The 23,126-nt window shown below is 42.8% G+C and overlaps 1 protein-coding gene across 3 annotated transcripts; it reads right to left on the bottom strand.

Annotated features, from left to right (window-relative positions):
- Positions 1-2,260: 2,260 nt before the first annotated feature.
- On the bottom strand, positions 2,261-17,926 carry LOC112219528. 3 transcript variants are annotated; one of them, XM_024380848.2, is made up of 12 exons: positions 17,394-17,926; positions 15,945-16,841; positions 15,505-15,685; positions 15,255-15,394; positions 14,422-14,984; positions 8,325-8,598; positions 7,887-8,082; positions 7,119-7,303; positions 6,824-6,919; positions 6,412-6,561; positions 4,605-4,698; positions 2,261-4,135 (listed from the first exon to the last, which is right to left on the bottom strand). In XM_024380848.2, exons 2-12 carry the CDS (start codon positions 16,783-16,785, stop codon positions 4,072-4,074), a joined length of 2,784 nt encoding a protein of 927 aa, XP_024236616.1. In that variant the 5' UTR covers positions 16,786-16,841; positions 17,394-17,926; the 3' UTR covers positions 2,261-4,071. The 3 variants fall into 3 exon arrangements, with proteins under 3 accessions (XP_024236616.1, XP_024236615.1, XP_024236617.1); XM_024380847.2 differs by having other exon boundaries at positions 14,422-14,987; positions 17,394-17,925; XM_024380849.2 differs by lacking the exon at positions 4,605-4,698 and having other exon boundaries at positions 14,422-14,987.
- Positions 17,927-23,126: the final 5,200 nt, after the last annotated feature.

The following is a 23,126-nucleotide window of genomic DNA, read 5'->3' on the forward strand; positions in this document are numbered from 1 at the left end:
TTGTTCCACATTTTGTTACGTTACAGCCTTATTCTAACATTGATTAAATCATTTTTTCCCTCAATCTACACAATACCCCGTAATTACAAAGCAAAAACAGGATTTTAGAAATGTTTGCTGATTTATAAACTGAAATATGACATTTACATAAGTATTCAGACCCTTTACTCAGCACTTTGTTGAAGCATCTTTGGCAGCGATTGCAGCCTCAAGTCTTTTTGGGCATGACATTACAAGCTTGGCACACCTGTATTTGGGGAGTTTCTCCCATTCTTCTCTGCAGATCCTCTCAAGCTCTGTCAGGTTGGATGGGGAGCATCGCTGCACAGCTATTTTCAGGTTTCTTCCAGATGTTCAATCGGGTTCAGGTCCGTTTTCTGGCAGGGCCACAAAAGGACATTCAGAGACTTGTCCTGAAGCCAGTCCTGCGTTGAGACAAAGTTGAATGGAGAAAAGTACAACCTTGGCTGTGTGCTTAGGGTCGTTGTCCTGTTGGAAAGTGAACCTTCGCCCCAGTTTGAGGTCCTGAGCACTCTGGAGCAGGTCTTCATCAAGGATCTCTCTGTACTTTTCTCCATTCAACTTTGTCTCAATCTTGACGCTTGATGCTGCCACCACAATGATTCACCGTAGGGATGCTGCCAGGTTTTCTCCAGGCGTGACACTTGAAATTCAGGACAAAGACTTGTTTTCATCAGTCCAGAGAATCGTCCTTTATGGCAAACTCCAAGTGGGCTGTCATGTACCTTTTACTGAGGAGTGGCTTCCCTCTGGCCACTCTACCATAAAGGCCTGATCGGTGGAGTGCTGCAGAGATGGGAGAACCTTCCAGAAAGACAACCATCTCCACAGAGGAAGAACTCTAGAGCTCTGTCAGAGTTTGGAACTCGGTAGTGAGTGTTGCAACTGAGGACAGGCAATTTTTACATGCTACGTGCTTCTGCACTCGGCGTTCCCTTTCTGTGAGCTTGTGTGGCCTACCATTTCGCGGCTGAGCCGTAGCTGCTCCTAGACATTTCCAACTCACAATAACAGCACTTACAGTTGACCAGGGCAGCTCTAGCAGGGCAGAAATTCTACGAACTTACTTGTTGGAAAGGTGGCATCCTATGACTGTGCCACGTTGAAAGTCACTGTGCTCTTCAGTACGGGTCATTCTACTGCCAATGTTTGTCAATGGCGGTGTGCTTGATTTTATACACCTGTCAGCACCAGGTGTGGCTGAAATAGCCGAATCAAATAACTTGAATGGGTATCCACATACTTTTGGTGATGTGTTGTATGATTCCAATTCAAATCAGTGTAGACAAAGGAGAACAGACAGGTTAATGAAAGATTTAAGCCTTGAGACATGGATTGTGTATGTGTGCCATTCAGAGGGTGAATGGGCATGACAGAAGTTAAGGGAATTGAGTATGGTAGGTTTTATGCTGGGGTTTTTCACGCTCAACAGTTTCCTGTGTGTATCAAGAATGATCCACCACCCCATGGACATCCAGCAGACTTAACTATGGGAAGCATTGGAGTCACGGAAGGTGTTCCTAATGTTTGGTATACTCAGTGTATGTACAAGTGCCTTCAAAGTATTCACAGCACTTGACTCTTCCCATATTTTGTTTTCCAGCTAGAATTTTAAATGGATTCAATTGAGATGTCGTCACTGGCCTACACACAATACCACATAACGTTAAAATTTAACATTTTCAAACTTTTCATTAATTAAAAATTAAAAATTCTAAAAGAAAATGTAAAGCTGAAATGAGTCAATAAGCACCCCTTTATGTCAAGCTTAAATACATTCAGGAGTAAACATTTTCTTGGTCTCTATGTGCAATAAGTGTTTAACATGACTTCTGAAGGACTACCTCATCTTTGTACCACACACACACACACACACACAAAGATAATTGTAAGGTCCTTGATTCGAGCAGTGAATTTCAAACACAGATTCAACCAAAAACCAGGGAGGTTTTTCAATGCCTCTCAAAGGGCACTTAATGGTAGATGGGTAAAACAATCTGACATTCAATGCCATTGAGTATGGTGAAGTTATTAATTGCACTTTGGATGGTGTATCGATACACCCAGTCACTACAAAAATACAGGCCTGCTCCCTAACGCAGTTGCCGGAGAGGAATGACATTGATCAGAGATTTAACCATGAGGCCTATGGTGACATAAACCGGTTGAGTGGTCTTTTCCTAAGTCCGCTCACCACTTAACAGGGGGGTTACTATATAGAATTGGAAATACAAAACCATGTTCTGAACAAATATATATTTATTGGAATACAATTTTAGCTACATGGGATGAAAAAAAATATAGCTACCAAAGTGCATTCAATTGAAATGTACATTTGTTTTCTGAGCACTAACACAATTATGTTGTTTAAGAATAGCAAGCAATAAAAAGGACACATTCTTCAAAATGTTTCTTTACATAGATTTTTTTCTTTTCGTTTTTATAGTCAAATTAATCTAGATACAATGAGACATTTAAAAGCAGTTTAACAATTATTTTTTACAGCGAAGCCACAAACGGTTCTATTACTTTACAAAGAGCAAATCTAGAGCAACAACAAGGCTGTGTTCTGAACAGGGGTTGGAACCAAAATTATTTCCCAATTGTTCCAAAACAGAACCCCAATTTATTTTCATTCCGACCATAAAATAAAGTTCTGAACCAGTTTGAACCACCCCAAAAAGTCACGGTTCATTATGCTCCTTAAAATTCATTCAAATTGAATTATCCAATTAGCACCGATAGAGAAGCTAGCTACGGAACCCATAAGCTTGTGGTTTACATGTTTAATTGGTCATTTAAGTGCAGGCGCAAGATCTGACTGAAATTTCACAGGTGGGGAGAGAGCAAGGGGTAGACATTGGAGGTTTGACTTGAAGTGCTAAAATACCTTGACATGTGAACTGGAATGTGTTCAGGACACTACTAGCATTAACTTTACAGAATTATATACAAGACATGAGGAAACATTAAAAAAAAAAAAAAAACATTAACTGGTTCTTAAGATTTGAAAATGAACTTTGATTGTTTTGTGTAGGGTAGTGATTGAAATCATCAAAGACCACTTTGTCTTATTCTATTTCAAGAAGCTGATTAAAGTCAATGCACTTCCATCAGATGGAAAAGAGAACCATATAGAAAAAGGACAGCCTGGTTTTTGCTCAGAATTAACACTAACATTTCTGCAAACCTATAATAACTTCCATTGGTGTCTTCACATTAAACATTGTGTTTACTGTTGATTGATTGTTTTCATTGTTGCTTCTGCATACAGATTCCCCCAGAGAACATTTAAAACATTTACAGGCAAGGCTTCCACAGACATTGTTATAGTTCCTCTACAAAATACTAAATCAGATCATGCCTAATTTGACCTCATACAAGTAGAAAGGCACAATAGTGGTTCGCAAGCCAGCTAGCACACAAGCCATTATAAAACAGTTTCAAATTGATACTGATCGATCATCTCAATTACAAAAATACTATTCTTATCAAATTATTATTTGTAAACTTTTTGGGGGTGGGAAATTACCATAAAATAGCTTTGTGCTTATAAAGGACTCCATAGCTAGAGGAGAGAGGCTCCATATGCATATTGTCTTTCACATTTCCTCATCTAATAGAATGTAAACACGAATTCTGACCAACACTCATCACTGGTTAATCACAAGCATTCACATTTTAACTAAATAAAACAGCATTTTTAGTACTGGTAACTCATGATTACTTTTGAGATTGGTAGTCTTGTTACTTTATACACTTTCAGATCTGTTTAAGAGAGAACATTTTACATTTGAAGGAAAACGCAGGCACAGGACTGTATTACCATGATTACATAGCAATAAATATAGTGCAACATTGACTGAATTATGATGGAGGGAATGTAAAAAGATGGGAATTCATACAGATGAACAAAAGTGGTGCTGGTCTCTTATCTAGCGGGATATCCCTATTCCAAATCAGACAGAAGAATACAATGTTTTAAACAAACAGGCAGGAGTTCCCTTCACACACCAGAGCTAAGAAATGCTCCCTCATATGCACACGCACTTAAAGTTCTGAAGGTCCCTCTTCAGGTTCATTCAGCTCCATGGAGTAATAGTCCAATGGTCGCCTAAGGATAAAAGCACACACACAACAATCATTACAGTATCATTCTCTAAATTAGTTCATAATAGAACACCACTGAATAATTCAAATAAAGTATTTTGAATGAATATCAAAAGGACAAATTTCTCATTGCTGGAGCAGTCTGGATCACCTTGAAGAGCTCACATTTAAGATTTTCTGAGAACTGCAACAATGGCACCACATGATTATGTGTTAGAAGGGTGAGGTTGAGGCAGGAAAATTTGAGCTAATCATGTTTCTATCCACTTGGGAGTAAAAGGCCTAACTTGTGTGACTCCATTATGTACAGTTGCATAAAGTAAAATGATGCCTCTTCACTTAACCACTGAGCCAAACTGAAAACTTGAGCATTTGTGCATACATATTCTATGCATGTCCGAGTATGCATGCACATTTGGGACTGTATGTGTGCGTGCAAATGCATGCCTGCATGTGTGTGTGTGTGGTCTCACCTCTTTTTGTAGAGGTAGGTAAAGAGGGCTGCTCCCAGTCCCAGTAGGAGTAGAGCTCCCAGCACCAGGCCAATCTGCAGGCCCAGGGCAGACTCTGAGAAGAAACACCATCATTCATCTAAGCTTAGCCCTGGACTAAAAAGCACTTCAAAAAAATGGAGCTTCTCTAGGCTCACAGAGAAGGCTTAATCTGTGTCTCGGAAACCGGCTCATAGGAAATAAACCTGTGCATTGAACTACACTCCCAAAATGAGCATGTTTGACTCAAACGTTATTAGCCAACGTTCACTTTATAAAAACATCAGGAGAGCACCGTGCCTGCTAGGGTTAATGACTCATATATATATATATATAAAAAACACACAAAAGTATGTGGACACCCATTCAAAATTAGTGGATTTGTCTATTTCAGCCACACCAGTTGCTGACAGGTGTATAAAATTGAGCACAGCCATGCAATCTCTATAGACAAACATTGGCAATAGAATGGCCCGTACTGAAGAGCTCAGTGACTTTCAACGTGGCACTGTCATAGGATGCCACATTTCCAACAAGTTAGTTGGTCAAATTTCTGCCCTGCTAGAGCTGCCCCAGTCAACTATGTGCTGTTATTGTGAAGTGGAAACTTCTAGGAGCAACAACGGCTCAGCCGTGAAGTGGCAGGCCACACAAGCTCACAGAAAGGGGCCACCGAGTGCTGATAAAAATAGTCTGTCTTCGGTTGCAACACTCACTACCGAGTTCCATGACAATGCGCCCATGCACAAAGTGAGGTCCATACAGAAATGGTTTGTCGAGATCGGTGTGGAAGAACTTGACTGGCCTGCGCCAAGCCCTGCCCTCAACCCCATCAAACACCTTTGGGATGAATTGGAACACCAACTGCAAGGCAGGCCTAATTGCCCAACATCAGTGCCCGAACTCACTAATGCTCTTGTGACTGGATGGAAGCAAGTTCCCACAGAAATGTTCCAACATCTAGCGGAAAGCCGTCCTAGAAAAGCGACTCCATATTATTGCCCATGATTTTGAAATGAGATGTTTGATGAGCAGGTGTCCACATACACTACATGACCAAAAGTATCTGAGGAGTTTCCATGACTATTGACTGTCTAAATCTGAACAAAGATTGCCACCTTCTGGAGAATACAGAGAAAATGTGTTACAAATACTGTATCAGTCCTACATTGGAAAACTTTGCACAGATTTCCAATGCTGAATAACAGAAATTCAAAATCTTGAGGCAGCTGCAGCAGCTATAGCGAGTCTATCCCACTGGAATAACAGAAGGGTACAGTTGGGTGCAATTTTTTATTTTTTTATTATGCAGGATTCAACTCAATGCCTCCAGGGCTGATCTGTGGGTTGGTTTGTTTTCATTCCAACCAATATCCTTGGCTTTGATTGGCTGGTAGCCCAGTTTAGCAGTTTTTCATTGCTTCATATCTGATAGGGCTCATACTATTCAACACTAGTGGTGTTTAGTGGTGTGTGTCCTGAGTTAAAGCAATGAGATATCCTTCAATCGTGTTGGGGTAATATTCAGCCGTGTTTGCTCACACATATCAAGAGCGCTATGTCCAGGTATTCAATCAAGGTTTAGTGGTAGTGTTGTGTTCAGGCTGCAAGTGTTGGGCTCAGACCAGGGTTGTGTTCGTTAGGGCACACTGTAGAAAAACATTTCAAAAAGCTGTGCAGCAGAAAATGAAAACATACCCATTTCGGACAGTTTTCTTCCGTTTCGTGCCCAGTGAGCACAACCTAGGCTAGTGAATGTTGTTCAGGTGTGAGTGGGGGGGGGACTCACCAGTGCTCATGCGTCGGTCAGTAGTCGGGTCGGTACAGGTGTCCCCCTGGGTGAGGGAGGTCTGGAGGATGAGGGCCCTCTGATGGTCCGACAGGGCCTGGATGTTCCCCAGTACACGGAGCCACCCGGCCACACAGGAGAAGTTGGCCACTGAAACACACACACACAAAAGGTGGGTTCTCCAGTTTAAACAGAGATGAAAACACATTGGGAATGTTACAATGTGAAATGACTATGGCAGGAAACATAAAACCAAAACCCATATTCTCAACACTGGATGACAAAAAAAGAGTATTGCACATTGCAGTATTGTTATGCGCATGAATATCCATGACCAAATGTGTTATACGTGTGTGCTCGTGTTTGCAACTGTGTGTGTGAGCGTCTCTGTAATGCTAGTGTTGTGTCTCACCCTGCAGGTAGAGGGAAGAGATCCCACAGTGACATCTTTCCTCTAGATAGCCAGCCACATCCATCTCACTGTGACCCTGCACCAGTCCACTGCAGTCTGACAGAGAAAGTTAAAGATTGATAGAGAGAAAGAAGGAAAGATATAAAGAGAGTAAGAGTTTGTATGGTTAAGGAAGGTACATAAGCCATTAGAGATACTAATGAATTGAGACCACTTGATCGAACAGCATTATGTATCATGCACTTAACGTCACGAAAAGCCCTATATCCCAAGAAATCCGAATGACATGGCTTACTTCCTGGGTGCTCCTGCCAATCACCGGAGAGGGGAGCCAGGCATAGGTTAAGGTCGCTGGAGAAAGCGGGGCTGGGGCAGATGTTGGTCAGGCGCGGGGTGGGGGAGGAGCTGATCCAGGAGGAGGGGCTTCTCGCCTCGCAACAGGAGCAACGGCTGAGAGACACGGGACCGTCCTCCACTGACCTGTGGTGTACAAACAGAGGCACACACACACAAAACAATCTTTAGTGACACTAACAAAAGACTGACTAGCTTGACTTAACCTATAACAGGAGTGGCCAAACTTTCTGGCCCGAGGGACAAATCAGGATTATGAAATTCAACAGAGGGCAGCACAGATTTTTTAGAGACCGATTTCCTCGTAAAAATCAATTTGCAAGCCAGAAAAAGGGCAGTTATTTCAAAATATATGTCCATTATCATGTTTACATACTTTATAATAATTGTGCAGATAACAGCACCAGAATTGCAATTTTGCTGTATTGTGTGTATCACAATACAATAGCTAATATAATAGCGAATAGCTCTTACTGTTCAAAAGCTAGAAACCGCTCCGTTTGTCCCAACAGCTAATAGTCGATATCGTAGGTTACTCACGTAACCACGGTTCTATGAAATAAGCGGCACATTCTGTTGACTACAAAATATTTTTCTGTAACCTTCTGGCGGCCCAAACCAAACTTTTGGCCGGCCTTGCCTATACCTTGACCAAATAGTTTTATTACCAGTAGAACACAAAGCAAATACAAGTAAATGTCATTCCTACCTGAGTACAGGCATCACCTGCTGCCCTCTGGTGGCAGAGAGTTTAATGAGCAATCTCAGTTCATCACTGAACACTAGTGTGTCACGAAGAGTGCTGTTGGTTAGGGTGGTACCAGCTCTACACACAGTGACTGTGTCAGAACACAGGACTACAGCCCCATTGGCCGGAATTGTGGCCCCCTTGGGAAACACCTGGTCTGTGTGGAAGAGGAGAGAGAGGGGGAAGACCAAAAGTGGTGGTGAGGTAGGGAAAGATACATTTTATTTGTGCCGTTAATCTTTTCAGGGTAGTGTTCATTAGGGCAACGAAAAGTTTACAAACAGAAACATTTAAATTAGTACTTCTCATTGATTCATTTCAGATAGTACCCTCCTGTTACACTCTGTTTTGGACCATTGTCTTCTGATTTGTGCCTAGGAAACATGACCCTGATCTCACCAGCTCCCGTGATGTTCCCGATGAGGTAGAAGCCATTATGGTCTGTGATTCCGGTCAGAGGGAGGGCCATAGTTGTACCAGCGCGATACTCTTCAAACACAGTCAGGACCAGGCCCTGTAGAGAAGTCAGGGGCGATCCTAACAGCTCCACAAACCCACTCTGCTGGCTGTGGTTGGTCCAGTGGGCACCGCCCACCTCACTGATGACCACACCCTCGGGGGGAGGGGGTGGGCGGGGACAAGAGTTCTCCCTCAGAGGTGTGGGTGGGGCCACCTGAAGAACAATATAATGGATTGGATTTCAATTGTCAAGGTCATCGAAATTGTTAAAAGGTTTTGAAAAACAATTCTAATAAATACAACAGTTGGACAATGGATGAAGATACTCCAATTTTTATAATGCATCAGATATTGACTGAATTATAGCACATAAAACATTTTACTGGCATGGACAAATAACGAATGATGTTCATGGATTTGTGTGGGAATTCAGGTATTCAATTTGTCATCAAATGTAAATGTAATTTTCTTAGAACACATTCATATCCACATTTTGTTTTTGTATTAGTTTCTTTATGTTAACACAATAAAGACCTAAGTGCCTCATTTGCATAAATACACTGGGTGTATTTGCAATTGCATACAGTTGAGGGTCGGGAAGATTACATACACAGAGGTTGGAGTCATTAAAACTTGTTTTTCAACCACTCCCCGAAACTCTGTTTTTGCTTTGTCATTACGGGGTATTGTGTATATTGAGGGAAAAAACGATTTATATCAATATTAGAATAAGGCTGTAACGTAACAAAATGTGGAAAAAGGCATGGGTTCTGAATAGTTTCCAAATCCAATGTACAGTTGAAGTCAGGAAGTTTACATTCACTTAGGTTGGAGTCAATTAAACTCGTTTTTCAACAACTCCACAAATGTCTTTTTAACAAACTATAGTTTTGGCAAGTCGGTTGAAACATTTACTTTGTGCATGACACAGATCATGTTTCCAACAATTGTTTACAGACAGATTATTTAACTTACAATTCACTGCATCACAATTCCAGTGGGTCAGAAGTTTACAGACTTCTGTTGACCGTGCCTGTGAACCGCTTGGAAAATTCCAGAAAATCACATCATGGCTTTAGAAGCTTTGTAGAGCTCCACAAGTCTGGTTCATACTTGGGAGCAATTTCAAAATGCCTGAAGGTACCACGTTCATCTGTACAAACAATTGTACGCAAGTATAAACATCATGGGACCACGCAGCCGTCATCCTGCTCAGGAAGGAGAAGCGTTCTGTCTCCTAGAGATGAACGTACTCGTGTGAAAAGTGCAAACCAATCCCAGAACAACAGCAAAGGACCTTGTGAAGATGCTGAGGTAACAGGTACAAAAACATCTATATCTACAGTAAAACGAGTCCTATAATCGACATAACCTGAAAGGCCGCTCAGCAAGGAAGAAGCCACTGCTCCAAAACCGCCATAAAAAAGCCAGACTACAGTTTGCAACTACACATGGGGACTTAGATCGTACCTTTAGGAGAAATGTCCTCTGGTCTGATGAAACAAAAATAGAACTGTTTGGCCAAAATGACCATCATTATGCTTGGGGGAGAAAGGGGGATGATTGCAAGCCGAAGAACACCATCCCAACCGTGAAGCACGGGGGTGGCAGCGTCATGTTCTGGGGGTGCTTTGCTGCAGGAGGGACTGGTGCGCTTCACAAAATAGATGGCATCATGAGGTAGGAAAATTCTATGGATATATTGAAGCAACATCAAGACATCAGTCAGGAAGTTAAAGCTTGGTCGCAAATGGGTCTTCCAAATGGACAATGACCCCAAGCATACTTCCAAAGTTGTGGCAAAATGGCTTAAGGACAACAAAGTCAAGGTATTGGAGCGGCCATCACAAAGCCCTGACCTCAACCCTATATGCTGCAGAACTTGAAAAAGCATGTGAGAGTAAGGAGGCCTACAAACCAGATTCAGTTACACCAGCTCTGTCAAGAGGAATGGGCCAAAATTCACCCAACTATTGTGGGAAGCTTGTGGAAGGCTACCCGAAACATCTGACCCAAGTTAAACAATTTAAAGGCAACGCTACCAAATACTAATTGAGTGTATGTAAACTTCTGACCCACTGGGAATGTGATGAAAGAAATAAAAGCTGAAATAAATCACTCTACTATTATTCTGACATTTCACATTCTTAAAATAAAGTGGTGACCTTAAGACAGGGAATTTTTACTTGGATTAAATGTCAGGAATTTTGACAAATTGAGTTGAAATGTAGTTAGCTAAGGTGTATGTAAACCTCCGACCTCAACTGTATAAGAAAACATTAACATAAAGGGATTGAACAGAGCTACAATGGCCAAACACTTGCTCTGTCCACCCTACCTGTGCTGTTTAGACTGCCTTATTAATTACTGTCGTTGTCACTTTCTCTTGCATAATTCAACAAAGTGTATGATAGTGTTGATCATGCTATTTTATTGAATAAGCTGTCCTCAATAGGCCTGAGCTTTGACACCTGTTCATGGTTTTATGATCATCTTAGTGACAGAACTCAAGCCATCGTCATTGAAGTGGTTAAATCTGAATTTCTTGAGGTACATAAAGGTGTACCACAGGGGTCGATTTTGGGACTTGTTCTCGCCACTATTTATATAAAACACCATTGGTCAATCTGTTAAAAATGGTTAACTACATCTATATGCGGATAATACTATTATGTATGCTATTGCCCTGACTGTTGATCTGGCTGTCAGAACTACAGTCAGAATCTATGCAGGAATCCTTTTCTGATTTAAAACCTGTGCTTAATACCGGCAAAACTAAATATGTTATTTTTTAAACTCTTAAGAATGTTTCAGATGAACTAAATGTTCACTCATTAGATGGTTCTCCAATAAAACGTGTTCCCACATATAAATACTTAGGCATTTGGATCGATATGGATTTGACATTAAAAAAAAAAATATATATAGAAGAGCTGGTTACAAAGCAATGATTTAAAGTTGTCTTTTTCTACAGAAAGATATTGTGCCTTTCTCTGAGCAGTAGGAAGCAGACTATTCAGTCAACCTTTTTATCTGTTGATTATGGTGATATTATTTTTTTATCAAAGTACAGCTGCTACTACCAGCTGTGTGGCTCAGATGGTAAAGCATGGTGCTTGTAATTCCAGGGTTGTGTGTTTGATTCCCGCGGGGGACCAGTACAAAACAGTATGCACTCACTACTGTAAGTCGCTCTGAATGAGAGTCTGCTAAATGTAAAATTTACTACTCTTAAACCTTTGGATGCCATCTACCATAGTGGCCTTTGTTAGGTTACAGTTAGTTTTGATACGCATCACTTCATCCTGTATCAAAAGGTTGGTTGGACTTCACTAAAGACCCGTAGATCACCCCCCCCCTTCTGGAACGCTGCTGCTACTCTGTTATTAACTATGCATGGTCATTTTAATAACTCTACCTACATGTACATAATAACCTCAACACTAGTGCCCCCACACATTGACTCTGTACCGGTATCCCCTGTATACAGCCCTGCTATTGTTATTTACAGCTGCGCTTTAATTATTATTATTTTTGGGGGTATTTTTCTTAAAACTGCATTGTTGGTTAAGTGCTTGTAAGTAAGTATCTCACTGTAAGGTCTACACCTCTTGTATTCGGTGCATGTGACAAATAAATTAGTTAGGGACTCCACCAAACTAGGTAAATCTGCTTTTAGTTTTAATGCAACGTATTTCTGATCAAAATTCTAAATCTATTTTATCTTGATGTTTTGGTGCAGTTCGGGCAATTTAAAGTATTGATTGGTGACTTATTGATGTAAGGAATGGAATGTAATTGTTTTTCGTGATGCTTTATTTGTGCTTCCGATGACTGTTTTTGTATTTTAACCCGTATATTTTGTGTATAATGCATGTTGTATTATACAGGGTGCATTTGAAAAACAGACCAAGGTCTCAATATGTACTCCCTGTTTAAAAAAAGTAAAAACATAGAAAAAGGGTGTCAATAAGAAGGATACCCTTGGATGAAAAAAATCAACACACTGGGCTCTAGATTACACCTATCTAAACATACTTCACGTTGTTGTGAGATCAGACATAATATCACTATAATCTGAGTTTTCATTTTTGGAAGTTGGTTTCATTTCAGCGCAGCTAATTTGTAAACATTTCAACTGTATTAAATGAGTACTTCTTTGGTGATGTAAGTGTCGAGACGGTGCATTAAATCCCAGACTAAGCTTTCTTATTATATGCAACAGAAAGACAATATATTCCATTGATCCCATTACCACTGTGTGTTTGACAGGTCATTACAAATCAAATCACATGTTATTTGTCACAAACACATGATCAGCAGATGAAAATACAAGTGTAGCAAAATGCTTGTGCTTCTAGTTCTGACCATGCAGTAATATACAAACATTTCCTCAGTCGTACCGTTAACCTGAAAAAAAAACGACAGTGATCAAAATGGCATATTTCACAGAAAAGTGACAAGTTTGCAACGTAGTCTACTAAAATAATTCAAATTCTGATTAAAAGGCAAATGCAGTTTAGCAGTATTAGCGGCTTGACATTAGAACCATACTGAAACATGGGGGCAGAAGGGAAAGACGTTTATATTGCTGGCTGGCTTATTAAGAATGCGTCGATGTAGCTGCAGGGAACAGAGGGCATTTTTCTCAAAACGGTGCAGAGGTAAAGATGGTTTTGCTTTGGCTAGGTAACTGCTGTTTGACTGGTCAAGAAACTAAACTAGTGTTTTAGTCTCGGTGCTGAGCTAGTGCATAACCACCATTTCTTGTATGTCATGTGTTTGTAGAATGTTAAGTCCCCTATTGACCGAGGTGAACGAAGCTACAGCAACAAGGTAATAATGGTTGGAGTCAATTTTGCTTGCTGTTGCTGTTCTCCAAATGGCATCTTAATTGGGCTTAATTTGGCCCAAACATAGACCTGAAAGATTGGTTCAGATTTAGTCCAGTCCAAATCTGATGTTTCAAATGTTTGGACAGCAGAGTAGAGTCCTATACAGAGGAGTAGAATAGAGTTCAGTACAGCACAGAAGAGCACATGAGTTGAGCACAGTATAATAATGTACTGAACCGTACTCTACTTTATAGAACTCAACTGTTCTGTACTCTACTGAGCTCTGTGCTGTACTTTGATGTCCCAACTTGTGAAACAGACGTCTATGATTAGTTCAGATTGGGTCTGGACCAACCAAATGTGGTCTTGTTTGGGGCTGAAGATCATTAAAATTAATAGCCAGTGTGTAGAATAATACCCAAATATACAAAGGAGAATATTGCATTTTTTTAAACCTTTGTGTACCTAGGTTATAGTTGCCATGAAGTTAATTGCATTTATATCCATAATTCTGCATTTCTGTATAGTACAGATCAGAGACCCACGAAGCAATTCCGTTACCAGGTGTAAATCCACTTCACTTACTGTAGTTCATGAACCAAAATATATATTTTTAATTCAAGTTGTCATATCATAGCTGAAACCCCATTCTTTCTGCAGACTTTGAATCTTAAATTGGAGCAGAGTGTTTGGAAAATCTGGTTACGTAAAAAACTGAAGGAGATTCTTGCCAAAATTCTGTGACCAAACTTTGTATCTGCACAGTTCCTCTGGTAAATATATTTTTGTAAAAATGTCTGTAAATTGTTAAAAGTAGTTTGTGTGCATAGAGTTGTATAGTTTGTTACATTTTGAAATCAATGGTTGGCATACATTTTAAAGTGAAAAATCTTTTTCACTGTTACCATGGAATTGCCCAAACACGTATTGAGCAATAATCTCTTTCTCACATGCATATATTGTGACACATCGTGGTAAAAGTGCAATTTTTTAAAAGTGTGGAAATAAATCTGGTTTATATTACATTATTTAAAGTGAGAGTGAAGTCCCTTAAATAGGTGTATTACACTATTTAGGGTGAGCGTGACATACTTTAAGATGTATTACTATTTAAGGTATGAGCGAAGTATATTAAATAGGGCCTCTACTCCATAGGCTAAGAAAAGTATTATGGGTAGAGAAGAGTATTGAGGGATCCTCACCACAAAAGCAGACAGGTCGGCAGGCAGCAGGCCATTACAGCGGCTCAAGGCCTCGTCTCCGGACTGCACCTCCGGGTCCTCCAGCAGGGGGAGCTGTCCTGGGGTCAACGCATCACTCAGCTCCTGGGCGTCCTTGTCCGAGCCCCTCAGCCGGTACACCACCGCGTCCAGCAACCCCTGGGTTGGGATCCCGTTCTGGGAGGCTGAGGGCGGGCCAAAGGCGCTGCGGTACAGGGCCACTGCGTCCGGCCCGTTCTGGATGGTGTTGGGAGGCAGGCGAACCGAGGGGGCCGGGACCAGCCTATCACTGCCCACCAGGAAGTAGCCTTGGGCAGTGGTGAAGTGGCCTGTGAGGCTGATCTCACGGTAGGGCTTGCTGTTATGTCCACTGAACAGGAGGAGCCACACTCCCAGTAGGGAGATGCGGCGGCCCGACGGGTGCCACAGCTCAATGAACTCGCCGTCCTCGGCCGAGCCCGGGTTGTCTGCATTTAGCTCGCTGATCAGGAAGTCACCCCGGGCCCAGGGCGGGAGGTGAGGGGGCACCTCCGTACTCCCAGGGACTACTGAAGGGGATATAGCAAATATCAAAAGTTCAAAACTCACCACTATTGGGATCGTTTGGTCACTAGTTATATTAAGTTGCTCTTATACCTGTGTTTGTAAAGACATGTTGTTTGATTTGATTACAAGTTGATTACAATTATTGTGTTAGACTAATGTTAGACTCCATTAGCTGCGATTGATTAGAAGCTAATTGACTCTCACTAGCCTAAGCACCAATGTGTATCACCAATGTAATGGCGTGTGATAGAGAAATATGTAACAATCACCAGTGACGTGAGGACAAATCTTTGGCCAGGGGCACTGGTTGGGCTGTCCGGGAGTTTGTGGCGCTTCCCAGAATACACCGGGGTCTCTTGTCCAACTGGCCACACCACAGCGACTGAGGTAGAGGCATCCCTCCCCAAATCTGAGAATGACCAGCAAGGTTAGTACTTCAGCCTAAGATAGAAAGATAAATAGATGGAAAGATGGCTGGATGAGTAGATGGATAAATAGATTCAAAGAAGGTGTAATTACCTGGCGCTGAGCTGGTAGGGCTGTCTGCCTGGTATGAGGGTCTCTGTGAGGTTGGCACTGGGTTGGTCCCCTGGTCCAATGTACACGAAGGCATCTAAGGGCTGTGTCTGGCTCAGAGGGCTGCCCACAGGGAAGTCGGAGGCCTTGCCACTATACAGCGCCACCGCCCCAGACTCATCTCCTGATGAACAACGCAACACAGCAGAACTTAATCACTCAACAATTCTCACCAACCAACACTTCAGTACAACAAGTTTCTCGTACAGGAAGTGAAACAAGTTGCGTAGATATAATTTCACACATACAAAAATACTACAGGTTCAGCTCCTTGACTAGACAGTTAATCTCTGCAAGGCCTCCCAATGAACAGATATGAAAAAATCTATTCTACCAATGAAAAGCAGCTTTAATAGGAACTCCTCCAGGTACAGTTCACTGACCTTTCATGTTGTTCTTGTCAATGGTGATGGAGAGCAGGCCTTCCCTGGAGTTGGACACGTCCACACTCACACTGATCGTTTCCGTCCGCCCGTCCAGTACCAGCAGCACCAGAGGTCCTGCAGCCTGGGACTCACTTAGCTCCACAAACCCGTCCACCTGCCCACCTCCCAGCTTCAGCTCGCTGATACGCGTAGTGGCAGCACTGGAATCAGAGGGTGTGCAGCGGTTGCGTTGGCCAGGTGAAGGTAGGGCCACCTGGAAGCCCCAGTTTTCTCCAGAGACCAGGCACCTTTCGATTGACTCGTCTCCCTCGTGGGCCCCCTCGTCCTCAACAAAGGCCGGCTCCCCAGGGGTCAAAATCTCGGCCAGGACCTCCGCGCCCCCAGACCGCCGCGTCATGTACACGATGGCATCCACCAGCCCCACGGCTGTGGCGTTCATCTTCTCCCCGTAGCGTGTGGCGGACGTGTGGTAAAGAGCAATGGCGTCCGGGCCATTCTGGACGGTGTTGGGTGGGAGGGGGATGGCTGGTTTGGGCTGCATGTCCACCGAGCCAACCAGGAAGAAGCCCCGGTCGTCCGTGGTGTGGCCCTTCAAGTCCAGTACTTTGTAGGCTATATTGCCATTTCCATTGTAGAACACCAGGGTGTAGCCGTCCAGTGAAGCCCTCTGACCGCCGGTATGATAGAGCTCAACGAACTCTGTGGTGTCCAGTTTGGGGTTGTCTGCGTTAACCTCACTGATGAGGAGGCAGTGATCTCCCTTGACTGACACAACCAGACACACGGACAGACAAACAGCGTATGCTGTGACTACTTGAAGGGCCAGTCTTCCCGTCATGGCTCTCTACTTAACCTAAAATGTCAGTGCTAAAATGCATGGATGGCAGACGGTCTCTGAAAGATTAAGAAAATGAGGAAGACACTTCAGGCATGAAAACAACTATTGCCTAGAAGTCACAGACAATAACATGGAGCTGGAGTGAGGATATCAATTCAACGGTCTTCATCACACAGACAAGGGGCAAACCTCTGAACTGTTTTCTTCAGGTTTGACAAGTACAGACAGATTGAGGACTAAGCTACTGTGGTGCATGTTGCAATCTAGGCTAGTAGAACCTGACATTTGCCCAAAGGGAGTATTGAATGAATGAGTCATCAAAACAAGAATATGATCGGGAATGCCTGTCTCTGTCATGAGTCACAGTGAGGATAAGTCATGCATTTCTTGAAAAATCACATTCTAGGAAGTGGGTTTCATTCAAAATAATGTATTTATGTAAACATTTGCAAACTGTGCATTTTTTAAAATTTATTCTCAAAAATGTGCGAGGGAAGACTTTTTTCCAATAGTTTCCTGGACCTTGAATTAACCAAACGTAGCTGTAATCTTCGGTATGCACTGTTAAAATAAAAATGTGTGTTATTCAATTTTTGATCGTTTCTTACCAAAAGCGTTTCCAGGGAAGCACACCGACGGTGAATATATTGGCTCGACTACGGTACTCGGTAGTGCAAGGAAAACGAAGAAAGTTGCCTGCTAAAAAAATATTAAAATACCCAACTAGGCTAATCTACGTGGTTTGTAGCCATATAGTGTAAATATTGGAACTGTATTGAATATATTCAGTTAAAATCCCATTCAAGACCACAACTTGTTGCATAGAAGACGCTTTTCAATTCACGGTAAGCTATTGCCTCATCTCAGCGACGAAACGGTTGTCATTCGAGATCATCAGTGCCACACAGGGTTACAAAGTAGCGACGTGATTTACTGTATTTCAGTGTCCCGTCCGCGACGACGGGATTATCGAAACAATGTTACAATCCAACAGAGGACGAATCCGTTTCTGTATTCCGAGAGAGAGATTCGGAAACTTTGTTTCAATCCCTGCCGCTCCCAGCGTTGTGTCCTCATTGACAAAGCACTTTCTCCCCCTGCTCGTGCGTGGGCGGTCGGAGGGGGATGATGCTTGGGTGTCGTTCTTGTTGTGCGTAACATTCCAGGCCATCCAAGTTCAGCCTTGGATTTATATGGCCACTTGACCCCTGACTATTCGCAAGGAATGTGCAACACCTTGGCCACACTAGCAAGTTGGCTATTCCTAGCTGAAATTAAATAGGGCCGGTTGACCTTTTAATGAGCATGAAGAAAAACAGTTAATATACTGTTAATGTTCACAATTGGCATTTGTCTCTGAATGTAGGGCCAAGTCTACCACTGACTTTCCACATGTGTTTTTTTTCATTGTTGTTTGGACAGTAGAAGTGAGAAAATTGTTTTAAATTCCACACAGAATAATTGTCTCTTGCATACTATTTTTAATCATACAGTCAATGATATTTGGGAAACAACTTCTTAAAAGTTACCATTCCCCCAATAAGAACTAGGATATTTGGTTGCAAGATATACATTTACAAAGGGTATTTCAATTTGTAAGTGCTTGTGGTTCCCTACAAGGCTGGGTCTCTGCATCCGGGGTCTTGCTCTCAGTCTGGGTCATGGTTAATGATCTTGGACTGGACTGTGGTGTAGCCCAATTCTCAAATTAACATATCTCCATATGTGTTTGCAGATGTGAATGTGGGTTTGATGTCCCAGGTCAGCCATACAGAGACAGAACCTCTAACACAACCAGAAGAATTTGCTGTCCTCTCATTGTACCAGGATGTGTAAAGATATGTACACCTTCATGTTAAATTCACTTGATTTAAATGTATGTTATAATTATGTTGTATAGAGTCTACAATGTAGACCTATAGAGTTCAGGAAATTAACCTGCTGTGGTTAAAGGTTTTTAGAAAAGACCTAGAAAATGACATTTAGTGAAATATATGTGGTGTGCTTGCTAGTGTTGAAGCATTTATGGTTATGAAATAGTAGTGGAAGTGGTACTAAATGTATTTTCATTGGCTGTATGTTAGTTATAGTGACCTATTTTGGTGTGGTTTGCAGGTGTGGAGTTATTATAGTGGGCTATTATAGTTGGCTAGAGTGAGTACTATGTCATCCTATGCCATATGTGTTTTTAAGCTCTCAGAATGTTTTAGTTTGAACATTCTGAAAGTTCTGTTGCAGTGATTTCAGTTTAGAATGCTGAATCCTGCATTCAACCATTTAAATGAATGGGGATACAACAAGCTTTATAGTTTATGAAGTAGGGATGATAGCAAAAAACTGTGTTGAAGCCATCTAAGTTGAGTCAGTCTGCACATGTCAACGTTGGGGTGGTGTTTGTAGCTGTGGTCAGTAGTTGTTTGGTTATGTTGCAGGTTATTTGGGCACTACAGTATGGATGTGGTCAGTAGTTGTGGTCAGTAGTTGTGGTCAGTAGTTGTGTGGCTCAGTAGTTCTGTGGCGGTGGTCAGTAGACTCCGGAGACGGGCACATCGTGCACCACTCCCTAGCATTCTTCTCGCCAATGTCCAGTCTCTTGACAACAAGGTTGATGAAATCCGAGCAAGGGTAGCATTCCAGAGGGACATCAGAGACTGTAACGTTCTTTGCTTCACGGAAACATGGCTCACTGGAGAGACGCTATCCGAGGCGGTGCAGCCAGCGGGTTTCTCCACGCATCGCGCCGACAGAAACAAACATCTTTCTGGTAAGAAGAGGGGCGGGGGCGTATGCCTTATGGCTAACGAGACATGGTGTGATGAAAGAAACATACAGGAACTCAAATCCTTCTGTTCACCTGATTTAGAATTCCTCACAATCAAATGTCGACCGCATTATCTACCAAGAGAATTCTCTTCGATTATAATCACAGCCGTATATATCCCCCCCAAGCAGACACATCGATGGCTCTGAACAAACTTTATTTGACTCTTTGCAAACTGGAATCCATTTATCCGGAGGCTGCATTCATTGTAGCTGGGGATTTTAACAAGGCTAATCTGAAAACAAGACTCCCTAAATTTTATCAGCATATCGATCGCGCAACCAGGGGTGGAAAAACCTTGGATCATTGTTACTCAAACTTCCGCGACGCATATAAGGCCCTGCCCCGCCCTCCTTTCGGAAAAGCTGACCACGACTCCATTTTGTTGATCCCTGCATACAGACAGAAACTAAAACAAGAGGCTCCCACGCTGAGGTCTGTCCAACGCTGGTCCGACCAAGCTGACTCCACACTCCAAGACTGCTTCCATCACGTGGACTGGGAGATGTTTCGTATTGCGTCAGATAACAATATTGACGAATACGCTGATTCGGTGTGCGAGTTCATTAGAACGTGCGTTGAAGATGTCGTTCCCATAGCAACGATTAAAACATTCCCTAACCAGAAACCGTGGATTGATGGCAGCATTCGCGTGAAACTGAAAGCGCGAACCACTGCTTTTAATGAGGGCAAGGTGACTGGTAACATGACCGAACACGAACAGTGCAGCTATTCCCTCCGCAAGGCTATCAAACAAGCTAAGCGTCAGTACAGAGACAAAGTAGAATCTCAATTCAACGGCTCAGAAACAAGAGGCATGTGGCAGGGTCTACAGTCAATCACGGACTACAAGAAGAAATCCAGCCCAGTCACGGACCAGGATGTCTTGCTCCCAGGCAGACTAAATAACTTTTTTGCCCACTTTGAGGACAACACAGTGCCACTGACACGGCCTGCAACGAAAACATGCGGACTCTCCTTCACTGCAGCCGAGGTGAGTAAGACATTTAAACGTGTTAACCCTCGCAAGGCTGCAGGCCCAGACGGCATCCCCAGCCGCGCCCTCAGAGCATGCGCAGACCAGCTGGCCGGTGTGTTTACGGACATATTCAATCAATCCCTATACCAGTCTGCTGTTCCCACATGCTTCAAGAGGGCCACCATTGTTCCTGTTCCCAAGAAAGCTAAGGTAACTGAGCTAAATGACTACCGCCCCGTAGCACTCACTTCCGTCATCATGAAGTGCTTTGAGAGACTAGTCAAGGACCATATCACCTCCACCCTACCTGACACCCTAGACCCACTCCAATTTGCTTACCGCCCAAATAGGTCCACAGACGATGCAATCTCAACCACACTGCACACTGCCCTAACCCATCTGGACAAGAGGAATACCTATGTGAGAATGCTGTTCATCGACTACAGCTCGGCATTCAACACCATAGTACCCTCCAAGCTCGTCATCAAGCTCGAGACCTTGGGTCTCGACCCCGCCCTGTGCAACTGGGTACTGGACTTCCTGACGGGCTGCCCCCAGGTGGTGAGGGTAGGCAACAACATCTCCACCCCGCTGATCCTCAACACTGGGGCCCCACAAGGGTGCGTTCTGAGCCCTCTCCTGTACTCCCTGTTCACCCACGGCTGCGTGGCCATGCACGCCTCCAACTCAATCATCAAGTTTGCGGACGACACAACAGTGGTAGGCTTGATTACCAACAACGACGAGACGGCCTACAGGGATGAGGTGAGGGCCCTCGGAGTGTGGTGTCAGGAAAATAACCTCACACTCAACGTCAACAAAACTAAGGAGATGATTGTGGACTTCAGGAAACAGCAGAGGGAACACCCCCCTATCCACATCGATGGAACAGTAGTGGAGAGGGTAGCAAGTTTTAAGTTCCTCGGCATACACATCACAGACAAACTGAATTGGTCCACTCACACAGACAGCATCGTGAAAAAAGGCGCAGCAGCGCCTCTTCAACCTCAGGAGGCTGAAGAAATTCGGCTTGTCACCAAAAGCACTCACAAACTTCTACAGATGCACAATCGAGAGCATCCTGGCGGGCTGTATCACCACCTGGTACGGCAACTGCTCCGCCCAAAACCGTAAGGCTCTCCAGAGGGTAGTGAGGTCTGCACAACGCATCACCGGGGGCACACTACCTGTCCTCCAGGACACCTACACCACCCGATGTTACAGGAAGGCCATAAAGATCATCAAGGACATCAACCACCCGAGCCACTGCCTGTTCACCCCGCTATCATCCAGAAGGCGAGGTCAGTACAGGTGCATCAAAGCTGGGACCGAGAGACTGAAAACAGCTTCTATCTCAAGGCCATCAGACTGTTAAACAGCCACCACTAACATTGAGTGGCTGCTGCCAACACACTGACACTGACACTGACTCAACTCCAGCCACTTTAATAATGGGAATTGATGGGAAATGATGTAAATATATCACTAGCCACTTTAAACAATGCTACCTTATATAATGTTACTTACCCTACATTATTCATCTCTTATGCATACGTATATACTGTACTCTATATCATCGACTGTATCCTTATGTAATACATGTATCACTAGCCACTTTAACTATGCCACTTTGTTTACATACTCATCTCATATGTATATATCAAATCAAATCAAATTTATTTATATAGCCCTTCGTACATCAGCTGATATCTCAAAGTGCTGTACAGAAACCCAGCCTAAAACCCCAAACAGCAAGCAATGCAGGTGTAGAAGCACGTACTATACTGTACTCGATACCATCTACTGTATCTTGCCTATGCTGCTCTGTACCATCACTCATTCACATATCCTTATGTACATATTCTTTATCCCCTTACACTGTGTATAAGACAGTAGTTTTGGAATTGTTAGTTAGATTACTTGTTGGTTATTACTGCATTGTCGGAACTAGAAGCACAAGCATTTCGCTACACTCGCATTAACATCTGCTAACCATGTGTCTGTGACAAATAAAATTTGATTTGATTTGATTTACAAGCACAGTTTGAATGGTGCTTCTAGCTTAGACGGTTGAAGGCTAGTACCGGACAGAATTTTCCCATTCAAGTCTATGGCACCTGAATGCATTATGATTTAGTTGTGTGGTTGTGGTTATTAGTTGTGGTCAGTTGTTGTAGTTTTGTGGTCAGTAGTACAGTGGCTTGCGAAAGTATTCACCCCCTTGGCATTTTTCCTATTTTGTTGCCTTACAACCTGAAATACATTTTTTTGGGGGGGTTGTATCATTTGATTTACACAACATGCCTACCACCTTAAAGATGCAAAATATTTTTTATTGTGAAACTAACAAGAAATAAGACAAAAAACTAATTTGAGTGTGCATAACTATTCACCCCCAAAGTCAATACTTTGTAGAGCCACCTTTTGCAGCAATTACAGTTGCAAGTCTCTTGGGGTATGTCTCTAGAATCTTGGCACATCTAGCCACTGGGATTTTTGCCCATTCTTCAAGGTAAAATTGCTCCAGCTCCTTCAAGTTGG

This window comes from Oncorhynchus tshawytscha, linkage group LG25, assembly GCF_018296145.1.
Source record: "Oncorhynchus tshawytscha isolate Ot180627B linkage group LG25, Otsh_v2.0, whole genome shotgun sequence".
NCBI lineage: Eukaryota > Metazoa > Chordata > Actinopteri > Salmoniformes > Salmonidae > Oncorhynchus > Oncorhynchus tshawytscha.